Source organism: Populus alba, chromosome 7 (genome assembly GCF_005239225.2).
Source record: "Populus alba chromosome 7, ASM523922v2, whole genome shotgun sequence".
Taxonomy (NCBI): domain Eukaryota; kingdom Viridiplantae; phylum Streptophyta; class Magnoliopsida; order Malpighiales; family Salicaceae; genus Populus; species Populus alba.
In genome coordinates, this window is record NC_133290.1 from 1,822,755 (window position 1) to 1,835,224 (window position 12,470).

Genomic DNA, 12,470 nt, shown 5'->3' on the forward strand with positions numbered 1-12,470 from the left:
GTGATAGGCGGGTCTGGGCCGGTCCGGCCCAGATTGCAGGTCTGGGCCGGTCCGGCCCAGATTGCAGGTCTGGGCCAGTCCGGCCCAGATCAAGACAAGATGCTGTTGGGCCGAGTCTGGCCCAACGTTTTTTGGGCTGGAATCCGGCCCAATTAGTTGGGCCGGCCCAGCCCACTTGATATTAATATTATATTTATATTATTATATTATGCATTGTGGATGTATATATATATATATATATATATATATATATATATATATATATATTATATATATATTTTTTTTAAAAAAAAAAAAAATTCTGAAAAGTAAAAAAAAATATATTGTTGTTTTTATATACATTGATTTGCATTTTTTTACTATGGGGATATAATTTCAGTGTTTAAAAACACCCGTTTTCGTAAAAAAAAAAAATGTTTTCTTGCGTGTTGCATACGGCCAATACTCTAACATGATTTTGAATTTTTCTTTTTTTATACACAAAAAATATTGGAAGCTTTGAAGGTGTGTTTTCGCATAGATTTCTTAAACACAAATCATTTTCTTGCATTTGTGGATTTTACAACATGTTTGTAAAACTCCAAAGGGTATTGGCCAATATTCCAAAAACTATAAAAAATCTTATTTTGGGAGGAAAAAGTGGTGGTTATTGTTCACCGCTAATGTTTGGATGAAGAAATCCTTAAAAGGACGAACATCCAAAATATTATTGGGAGTAATAAATCAGCGCACATGTTTGAAAGAAGCTTTGGTTGTAATCGAGGGCATTTCAAAATTTTAATTTTTTTTACTCCACGGTTTACGAGTCGTGAAAGTATAAAATTGTTTTTTTTAAGAATTGTGAATTTTTCTTCGTTTTTTTTTCTTTTCTTTTCCGGGCGATCTACGAGTTGACGGGATTAGAAAACACCAACACCATAGACTATAGAGCAAACCAAACACCAAGCAGCTTACCTTCGGTAGGGCATACTAGGGGTGCTAGTACCTTCCCTTTACGCAACCAGTCCCTTGCCTTAGAATCTCTGAAAGACCAGTTAGGGTTCCTAGTGACCAAATACTAGGTGGCGACTCCAAAGAACCAAATCCTTAGAACACAACGAAAATCGCCAGCCGATGTCGCGCCTTATAATTTTTTTTGTGGGGGTGTGACAGTCTGGATGCCCTGAATCCAAAACTCTAGCCACTCCATATCCATTTAAAGGCTGCATTTTTTTGGAACAGCCACATGAAAGTTTGAGCTATACAGAAGCACATATATCAACAGCCCTATTCTAATTTGTATCGATTGTTTTCTTCAAAAGTATTCAATGAAATGCAAGATAAGCAGAGTGACTGACCGAACCAGGCTTGAAGGACTCAGCATAAGATCCTTCAAGTATTAACATTCTACCTCTCATGGCTGGATCACATGACAAATAAAGATTCTTGACTAGAATTCCTGGAGTTTCTTCTGGTACCTTAAGTTTGATAGAACTGGTGATCACATTCATGTCTGAATTCCTAGGAAAACAAGACAAGACATAGTCTTTCAATATCACCTGCTTGTTAGCTACTTCTTCATCACCACGCAGTGCCATATGCGCCAATTTCTTTGTCTCAACAATTACAGAGGAAACTCAGAACGGGAAAAATATAGAAAGAGCAATATCAGTCTGGAAATGTTTGCATATATATGAGATATCCAGATGCCAAGGGCGATCTCCATTCTCAAAGCATGATATTAGAAGTATATGTTTGAATTTTACCTGCTGGCTATTAGCTAGCATCCTGGCAACCACCTTTACAATGAGACATGCAGAAAATGCCGAGTTCTGATAAGCCGGCATTGTCACAAGGTAAATGCTGCATTTTGTACCTTCTCATGATGTCCTTATCCCACCTCAACAAAGGAACCTGTTGGTCGGTTTAAAGTACTGTTTAAACCGTTTGTAGCTCATTTTCAGAGTAGATTATTATTATCAAATTTAAAATTTATCAAATCAGAGTTTGGGTCTATGATTGTTGCTGCTGCTGCTGGAATTTAAGTTGATGGTTTCTTTTGAAAGTTGCATTTAATTTATGCTGAAGAATATGATAATAGATCAGAGCCAAAATTGATTAGAGTATGATAATAGTTGCTGTAGTTGGATGTTAGTTGGCAAATCTTTTCGTTTGAATTTTGCATTTCTAATTTTAGAAATGCAGGTTCGTTTTGGATTAAACTATATATCTTGTTTCTCTGCTATGCCTTGTGCCAATTCATTTCCCTTATTTTTCAGAGTGATGTATTGTGAGTCAAAATTCGTATAAATCATCACAGCCAAACATACCATTCATTACTCTGCACATCAGATATATGAACAAAAGTAGAAAAATTTCAGGACCTTCACTACTCTGCACAACAACTGTTGCTATTACTACTTGCTTCAAATATCCAAACCCATCTGTGGTTTTCTTCTTTATTTGCGTACATTTGTTTTGTGTAATTGTAGTCTGTGATCTTATAGCTTTTCCTCTGTTGTCAATATAACTTTGGGTTCTGCTGTTAGATACAATAATATATTTACACTCAACAAGATTGATAAATACTTTAATAACATAAATCAAAATTTGAGAGTTTCGTGGAGAGGCTACATCAGAGCCTTAGAAATAATATTTAACTCATAATCAAATTATCATTACAAACCAAAGTCTTCCTATTCATCTTTTCCGCTGAATCTCTAACCATTTCCGTTTATCTGTACTCACTCTATGGCTTTTTGTCCACATCAGCCCAAACACTATCTTGTCAATGGTGGTGGTTTCCTCCACGCCTCAATGGTTTGTTATGGCGGCGAGGGACACGAAAAAGAATTGAAAAGCTGGTGATGGAAGTCTTGGGCATTGCAATGTGTCTTGTGGTGTGAGTTGTCTGTCTGGGTGGCATTCGGTATTTCCTTCGCAGGTGATCTCCTCTGTTTCGAAAGGAACAAAGAATGAAACAAAACGGCGTCGTTTCTGACTTGGGTGGCTCTTTTGCAATTTAGTCATTTTACGTTTCGAGATCTTCTAATCAGGCCCAAGGAACATTATAATCAGACCCCTGGATTTCGGTGTCGTTTACAGAAAAGTCCTTGGCTTCCAGTTTAATCCATTTAATCCTTAATTAATTCCAAACTTGGATATTTCTTCACTTAAACTCCTGATTTCATTAATTAAATTGATTTTAATCTTATTTAAGTCCTTAAATCTATCAATTAAACCCCTGATATCATTAATTTAAACAAATTTAAAGTTTAATTAAGTCCTTAAACTTATCTATTATTTTTATTTCTAGTAAAATTGAACCCTGGATTACAATCCCTCTCTGGTTAATTCTTAAAAACTTTTCATCTTTTCATTTGTTCTGTATGATTCAAATCTTAATTTTTCTTTAATTTATTCCATTTTATTTTCTTTCATTTTATATATATATAAAAATTAAGTTATAACACATGCTCCACATCTTATGGCCATTGGCTTCATTGACATTGATTGAGTTAGTAATATCAATTATCAAAAGTCTTATTGGTGCCAAGGTTTCTTATGGGCTAAGCGTGGAAGCCTCATAGCATAGGTCTATCTGCTTCTGATATTTCTTGTCCATTATATTCTTTCATTTTTTTTTATATATGTTTTTTTTTATCTTAAAATAAAAACTACTTTAATAAATAATTGCAATGATGTTTCATAAATCATTAAAATTATATCATTATTTTTAAATAAAATTATAATTTTTTATGGTTATATTTGCAGTATTTTTTATAATTATGTACAAAACTCACATGCACCATATTTTATAAAATGGACATTAATATATAATGAGAATAATATATATATATATATATATATTATTTTTGTATTGTGAATTTTTATATTTTTTTCTCAAATTAATTATTCTTTATTGTTTTCATAAAGTCTCACAAAAATAATGGGGATGTTATTATTTTTTAATTTGTTTTTGAAAATTAGTTCACAAATCATGATAAGTTCTTATATAAAAAAACCAAGCTTCTATTACAAAATACATTTTCATCAAAATAAAAATAAATAAATGAATAAAAAAAAGGGAATATTGACATTAATATATGAATAAAAATAAATAATAGGGTGCAAAATGGCTATGAAAATCATGTTTTTAGCAAAAACAATTGCCAAAACAATCATGTCATGTTATTGATTAAAAAACAAATCCAGGAGAATAGTTGAAGAAAAGCACCAATTTCAAAAACTATTTCACTAAATTAAATTGAATTAGAAATTTTTAATAATATCTCATATTTAAAATATTTTTAGTGTTAAGAATTAAATTTTAAATAGGATTCAATCCCTAAAAATTATACCAAAGTAAGTTAGATATTAACCCCTCTGATTTACAATTCCAAATAGAAAAAAATTAATGTTAAAACTATTTTTTAATTCATGCTGAAATATTCATAATGCAAATTGAAAGGATTGTAAGGAAAAAAAAACCATGGATGTGAATATAATCTTAATTTTTTTATATTTTTTTTATTATTATGTTATTGTTGGGTTTCTCAAAAACATGGTAGAACGAATAATATTAATTTTTTTAAATAATAAATATATTTTATATGAATAAAATTAATAACAAGTATCAGATTAGACCCGGAAACAAAAAAGCAGGGCTGAGAGATGGAATTCAGCAGGCAAATAAATGGAGATGGAGTGTGAGGGCGAGGGTCTTTGACTCTTCTAAGTTTCCCGTGTGGAAAATTATGCCATTTGATTGTGATGCACAAATTCAACTAATCCTTGTCAAGCTATCATTTTTAAGATTCAACTAATCCGTGTGGAAAATTATGCCAATTGATTGTCCAAGAACGAGGTTTTGTAATCAATGGTGCTAGATTGATGCTTAGACGTGTAGCCCTCGCCATAACTGTTGTGGATTGCGACAATCTTTTCCACTAAAAAATTCAATATGGTCTTTCAAGTTTTGGTTTTTTGACATTTTTTCATAAAATTCATTTTTAAAAATAATATTTATAAACTTATTCGGTTGTGCTGTAATTTTTAAATAATATTATAATTTTTTTAGTAATGTTAATTATAATTTTATGGCTAATTATATATGAACCTAATATTCAAGATTTTTTTAAAAACAATACTCATGAATATTCAATGAAAATAAAATATTTATTTTATTAATTTATTAATTTAAAACTAACAAATAATTTTTTGTGACTTTCTTAGCATAACATGATGAGTTTTTGTTTTAAAATTTAAAATCTTTTACTAAATATTTATTTTAATTAATGTAAAATTAAATTAAAAAACTATTTTTATTCTAAGGTAGAAACAAAACAACAATTTCCTTTTATTTTTCGAGAAGCATATCCTTGTAACAAAAACTTCATGCACTTGCTTTTAACCATAGTTTTTTAAATCGACGGGGAGTTGATCCCAAAGCTCTAGATTTTAGATTAGTTGGGATTAATCTTGATCACACGCTGCTAAAGAAATTTAGTCCTCCAGTCTATGTCAGAGGCGCGCTAAAGCAACAACTATAATCAGTCAGCAACAACCGGGAAATTACCTTGATCACACGCTGCTAAAGAAATTTCCAAGCTCCTATTCCTATATATGATACCCGAAACAATATTGCCTTCAGTCCTCGTTTCTTTACTCTTCAGCTAACCTTTCTGATTGCTGCAATTTGATCTTTAAAGTCACCAGGTTCGTGGAATCCGTACAGCTCAAACACCATAGAATTGAGGTAACCTTTGCGATTGTTGCTACTGATTGCATGCATGCGTGTAGTTGCTACTGATTGTTTTGAAAACATGGGATTTTATGCTGCCATGTTTTTAATTTGCTTGTAACTCTTCTTTGCTTCTTTGAAACTACAAGTAAATTCACGGACTGACTTGGAAATTAATAACCATTTTTGTTCAATTCACTATTTAACGTTCAATTCCTTGTCATTTACAAAGGAATTTCCCTTGTTTTAGTCTTTACAGTAATATTAATTGTTGCATGACAGCAACATTAACACTTAAGAAGATTTCCAGGGAAAATAATTGTTGCATTGGCTCTTATGTCCGCATGTTCTTGCTGGTAACTCTTCTTTGCTTCTTGGAAACTATATGTAAATTGATAACAAAAATTGTTTGGGTAGTTGAAATAAAGTATCGTCCCAGGAATAGTCTTTCAGTTCTGAGACGTCAAACAAAGGCAGCTAGCTGGAAGCAGTATTGATTAATCAGCTAACCTCTCTCCCAGATTGCTGCAATTTCATAGCTTGTGTGGAATCCAACCAACCCTTTGTTATATAGAGGTATAGCTCTACCTCTTCTTTGCTTCTTTCTTGTTTTAATTTCATGTCTTTACTCGTAACAATAATTTGAAAGCTTTATGTTCAGATAGACATCATTGATGAGTTTATTGAGTTAATTCCTTGCATGTCTTCTAGAACAAGATCATTTCATTTTAGAATGCCGAAAGAAAAACGCAAACAATCCAAAGATGAAGAAAATGATTCATCCTCGCGAAAGAGAAGAAAAGCTGACCTCAGTAAGCTTTTTAAATGCTATTGTTTTATGCTCTCTGGTTGTTAAGCTTGAAGTATTAGGTGAAACTCAATGACTGAATGATTTTCTTACCTTACTCTCTAATTGAAATTCCTACTCAGCACATTCATATGTATTGTCTTTGATGATCACTTCACATGTATCCCTTACTAGTTATAATTGCAAGATAGCAGATACCTCCTGCAATCGCTTCATTTCTAATTAATTAATCGTGCCTTAATTTCTGCAGCTGCCATGACAGAGCCAGATTCTTCTCCATCTACACCACAAGGGGCCTATGATGTCTTTTTGAGTTTTAGAGGACAAGATACTCGCAAGACATTTACAGATCATCTATATACTGCCTTAGTCCAAGCAGGAATCCACACTTTTCGAGATGATGATGAACTTCCTAGAGGAGAAGAAATCTCCCAACATCTCCTCGAGGCAATTCAAGAATCAAAGATATTTATAGTGGTCTTCTCAAAAGGATATGCTTCTTCAAGATGGTGTCTAGATGAACTAGTGGAGATTTTTAAGTGCAAATATAGGAAAACTGGTCAGATTGCTCTTCCTATATTCTATGACATTGATCCTTCAGATGTGAGAAAACAGACTGGCAGTTTTGCAGAAGCATTTGTGAAACATGAAGAACGTTCTAAAGAGAAGGTGAAGGAGTGGAGAGAAGCTCTTGAAGAGGCAGGAAATCTATCCGGATGGAATCTCAAAGATATGGCAAATGGGTATGCCTTTTCTCTATAAGATTCACGTCCACACATTCATGGAGTCATTATACATTATATTTTTTACAATGTGAAACAATAAAATACTTTTTGAACATGTTTAATATTGGGGAATCTAACCAGTGATGTATTGATAGTTGCCCATTAGATTCTAAGCACACTGACACAATATTTAATGTGGTTTGACAAATTACCTACATCCATGAGAGATGTCCATATTATTAGAGATAAAGAAATGATACCAAACAAATACAAGGAGGAAAATCACTTCACTCAAACTCCACTCCCAACTCACATTACTGCCCTTGCAGATCTTCTCTTTTTCTCTCTTATTCTCTTTACATACTCTCACAACTCTCTATCATTTTGCTCTCAAATAATGCCTCTATTTATAGGCATCAATGGTAAAATAATAGGCCATCAATTATGGCACAAATGGTGGCAGCACATGGTTTGTACCCTGTTTGTCAATGGTTGGTACAACTTTCATTGTAACCTTTCGAAAATAGTATTCTTATTTCTTAGAGTAGATACACATGTTGTTGCCCATTAATAGCAATATCCCAACACTTAATTCTCTCACTATTAACTTGCTTTTGTCTATGAACAGGCATGAAGCAAAATTTATCCAATATATTATCAAGGAAGTGTGGAACAAATTGTATCCCAAGGACATGAATGTTGGTACTCACCCAGTAGGTATTGATCCCCTTGTCAATGAAATCAAAGACTTCGTAAGTAATGCAACAGAGAAGGTTTGCATTGTGGGCATACATGGGATGCCAGGAATAGGAAAGACGACTATAGCAAAAGAAGTATTTAGTAAACTCTGCCATGAATTCGAGGGGAGCTCTTTTCTTTTGAATGTTAAAGAAAAATCAGAATCTAAGGATATGGTTCTTTTGCAACAACAACTACTTCATGATATTTTAAGACAAAATGCTGAGAGGATCAATAATGTTGATAGAGGAAAGGTTCTGATTAAAGAACGACTTCGGCACAAAAGAGTTCTTATTGTTTTTGACGATGTGGATCATCCAAACCGACTATTTGATTTGATGGGAGAGCCAAGTTGGTTAGGCCCTGGAAGTAGGGTAATAATTACAACTACAGATGAAAGCTTACTTCTTGAAGCTGATCAAAGATACCAGGTTCAACATTTGAACCAGGGTGACTCCCTTCAGCTTTTCTGTAGGCATGCGTTTAGGGACACCAAACCAGCAAAAGATTATGTTGAGCTTTCGAATGATGTAGTTGAATACTGTGGAGGACTTCCTTTAGCTCTTAAGGTTTTAGGTTCTTGTTTGTATAGGAAAAACCAAGCTAGATGGGAATCTGTAATTGACAGATTGAGAAATTTTCCAAACAGTGAAATTCAGAAAAAACTTAGAATAAGTTTTGACACACTGGATGAATCTACACTAAAGAATACATTTCTTGATATTGCATGCTTCTTTATTGGTAGAAAGAAAGAATACGTAGCAAAAGTGCTAGAAGGACGTTATGATTACAATCCAGAAGATGATTTCGGAACTCTCATTGAACGGTCTCTGATTAAAGTTGATGATTCTGGAACGATAGGCATGCATGATCTATTACGAGGGATGGGAAGGGAGATCGTTAAGGAAGAGTCACCTGAAAATCCTGCACGAAGGAGCAGAATTTGGAGTCAAGAGGATGCGTGGATAGTACTCAAGATGCATATGGTAAGAACTCAATGCATACAGAAAAGCACATTCATTAATTTGTATCTTTATTGTCAAACTTATTACAAAAAATCAGATGAAAGTTCTATTCATTTTTTTTTTTCTTTTTAAGGGAACAGAAGTTGTAAAGGGCCTTACATTGGATGTGAGAAGATCAGAAGACAAATCACTAAGCACAGGATCATTTACAAAAATGAAATTGTTAAAATTACTCCAAATCAGTGGGGCAGAACTCACCGGATCTTTTGAACGGCTTTCTAAAGTGTTGACGTGGATTTGTTGGCTTGAATGTCCTTTGGAATTTTTACCATCCGACTTTTCATTGGACTACGTAGTTGTTATTGATATGCAGTACAGTAACATCAGAGAACTATGGAAAGAAAAAAAGGTGCGAAACATACCAAAATGCCCAAAAATTTGTCTAGAAAACTTTTGATGATTACTTTTTAATGATTTTTCTCTCTGCTCTGACAGATACTCAACAATCTAAAGATTCTTGATCTTAGTTATTCAAAGAACCTTGTGAAAACACCAAACTTGCACAGTTCAAGACTAGAAAAACTACTACTTAAAGGTTGCTCAAGTTTAATTGAGGTAGATCAATCTATTAAACATTCAAAGTCTCTTGTGTGTTTGAATATTGCGGGGTGCTCACAACTTAAGGAGCTGCCAGAGTGCATGGGTGATATCGAGTCTTTCATTGAGCTTCTAGCAGATGGAATTAACAATGAGCAATTTCTCTCTTCAGTTGGACATTTAAAGTGTGTGAGGAAGTTGTCATTGCGCGGACACTGGAAGTGGGACTGGAACTTACCATATCGGCCTTCACCAAATTCTTCTTGGATTTCAGCTTTTCTGCCAACTCCAACTTCCACTATTTGGAGAGTATTGGGAAAGCTAAAACTTGTTAATTGTGGTTTCTCTGAACGTGCAACTAATTCTGTTGATTTTGGAGGTTTTTCCTCTCTTGAAGAGTTGGATCTATCAAAAAATGAGTTCTTCAGTCTGCCTTCTGGCATCGGCATCCTTTCTAAGCTGCGGCTTTTGACCGTTCAGGAATGCAGAAATCTTGTATCAATCCCAGAGCTTCCCTCAAATTTAGAACAGTTGGATACATTTGGTTGCAAATCTATGCAATGGGTAAGACTACCAATCCAAGCAAAAAAATATCTAAGTTTGTTTCTGTTTGGTTGTCCGGATTTAACAGAGATTGAAGGCATGGAAGGTCTAAGTAATCATGGCTGGTTTATTTCCTATCTTACCAAGAGCAAGTTATCAAATAATTATAAGAAAAGTCTTGCTGAGGTACTATTTCTGTCTCTCGTGCACGCAAATAAGCACACAATTTGCACATACAATATATACATTAATTATTGTCTAATATATACAGGCACTATGCTACGGTGGTTACGCGTATCATATGTTCTTCAATCTTTGGCATACGTTCAGCCACAGAGATAAGTTCACTATGATTCCAAATTGGTTCAGCTACCGAGGAAAAGGAAGTTCATTATCATTTCATATACCTCTAGTTTTCCGAGGCTTGGTCGTTGGGGTTGTCTGTCAACGCTTGATAGGTCTTATTGGAATCACCAAATTGTGTATAAGAAATAAAAGCAACGGTATTCAATTGTTTGAAGCAACTATAAGTGATTGTGTCGGTAGAAATTGGTTGAGATACATAAGTATAAGTGAGATGGCAATGAAAGAATATTGTGAAGATGAGGAATTGCAACTGTGCGTGGGACTTTATACGGGAGAAGACGATGAAGTGTTTGAATGCGGGATCCATGTGATAGTTGAAAAGACAGATTCATTTGAAGGGTCAGAGTGGGATCATGAGTCTGAAGTTGGAAGAGATAGAGTTGTAATACCTGCTCCACCATATCTGTCTCAATATGCGCGTTACAATTTCTTTGAGATTTACGGCAAGCAACGTCTCGGTAATTTATCAAAAAATACCAAGGATCGGCTTCTAGAGGTACTAGTTCTGTCTCTCTTGCACACAAATAAACACACAATTGGCGCGCGCGCGCGCACAAATATATATATATATATATATATATATATTAATCGGTGTCTAAAATCTCAGCATTTCTTGAATTCAATATTTATGCAGAGAATCTTGAATTATCATTTTCTCGAGTATTTTATTCCCCTCAAGGCTTTTTCCGTTCCCTACGATTATTCCATCATTCCAAAATGGTTCAGCTACGGTGGAGAAGGATGTTCATTATCATTTGATATACCTCCAGATTTCGAAGGCTTGGTCATTTGGGCTCTCTGTTCAGGTGCTACTTGGCATCAAGAATTAAAGGCTATTATAAAAAATAAAAGCAACGGTGTTCAGTTGTTCGAAGCTACACATGCAATGCCCTATTTCCGTAGTAGGTGGCTAGGAATCATAAGTAAACGTGAGATGGCAATGGAAAAATACTGTGGAGATGCTGGATTGGAACTACATGTTATATTGAGGTCCGAAAAGAGTGAAGTGGTACGATCTGGGATCCATGTAGTGATACATCCATTTGGACGGAGCAACTACGATCAAACTCCAGCGTTGGATCATGACATTTACAACAAAGAGTCTTTTGAAGGTTCAGAGGGGGATCATGACATTGACTACTACGAGACTTCATTTAAAGGGTCAGGATCGTCGGATCATGAGAATGACAACCAAGAGTACTCCGAAGTTGAAAGCGATAGAACGATACCTTCGCCACCATATCATCTGCTTCATCATCCCCGTCATGGTTCAATGAGATTTTCTACAAGGCAGCAGTGGAAAGCTTTTTTGATTCGGGGGTTCAGCCTATGGAAAACAATAGTCATGCAAAAATTCTTACCTGATGATCTCAATTAATCGAGGGATTGGTTTAAGAAAACTCCCCACTTTATGCCTACTTAGCTATGATATTATCATCTTGTTGTGTAAAATCACTAATTAAATTAATGTAGTATTTATTTTAGATAGCAACAGACTGATATTGTTTGTTACACACTATGAACTTCAATAAGAGAATCATTAAAGAATTGTAGACCCTATATGATCTAAAATAAATAATAAATCAAACAATTCAAAGTTGTACCTTCTTTTTAATTTTGAAGTCTTGTTTCTTGTTAGATTATGTCTTAGACAAGTTATGGGATTTTCTATAAATAAATCATAATGTTGTAAACTTGTTTAAAAGACTATGATACTATTTTGGCATAGACACATGATAGATTAGACTTTAGAGTATTGTTTGTCACTCTTGTCCGTAAAATTATCTTTATGAAATAAGAATTTTCAAAGTTTTGTTCTGTAATAAATAATTTTTTATTTGTTAGGAAGTGTTCAAGTAAGACCATGTTTTCTTCATCTTTGCACTATTGTTTAAAGAAAGAATCCATAGATACAAGCACTTGTGGGCCCATGCATTAATGAGTAAACACAAGGGCATGCATTGAGGAAGATAATAATTAAAAATTTAAAATTATTGTAAAATGGG

At 34.0% G+C, this 12,470-nt stretch overlaps 1 protein-coding gene across 1 annotated transcript; it reads left to right on the forward strand.

The window, feature by feature from the left end:
• The first annotated feature begins 5,431 nt into the window (after positions 1–5,431).
• Positions 5,432–12,014, forward strand: LOC118029093 (TMV resistance protein N). Its single transcript, XM_035032897.2, has 8 exons — positions 5,432–5,737; positions 6,140–6,298; positions 6,781–7,273; positions 7,884–8,979; positions 9,092–9,367; positions 9,454–10,119; positions 10,370–10,960; positions 11,099–12,014. The coding sequence occupies exons 3-8, from the start codon at positions 6,786–6,788 to the stop codon at positions 11,840–11,842; spliced, it is 3,861 nt and encodes a 1,286-aa protein (XP_034888788.1). The 5' UTR covers positions 5,432–5,737; positions 6,140–6,298; positions 6,781–6,785; the 3' UTR covers positions 11,843–12,014.
• The last annotated feature ends 456 nt before the right edge of the window (positions 12,015–12,470 follow it).

Bases quoted from the DNA above. Each gene is read 5' to 3' on its own strand.
- LOC118029093 (XM_035032897.2), top strand. From the start codon at position 6,786: ATGACAGAGCCAGATTCTTCTCCATCTACACCACAAGGGGCCTATGAT. The intron at 10,120-10,369 runs GTAAGACTACCA...TAATATATACAG, and splicing joins GTTGCAAATCTATGCAATGG to GCACTATGCTACGGTGGTTA. The intron at 10,961-11,098 runs GTACTAGTTCTG...ATATTTATGCAG, and splicing joins CCAAGGATCGGCTTCTAGAG to AGAATCTTGAATTATCATTT.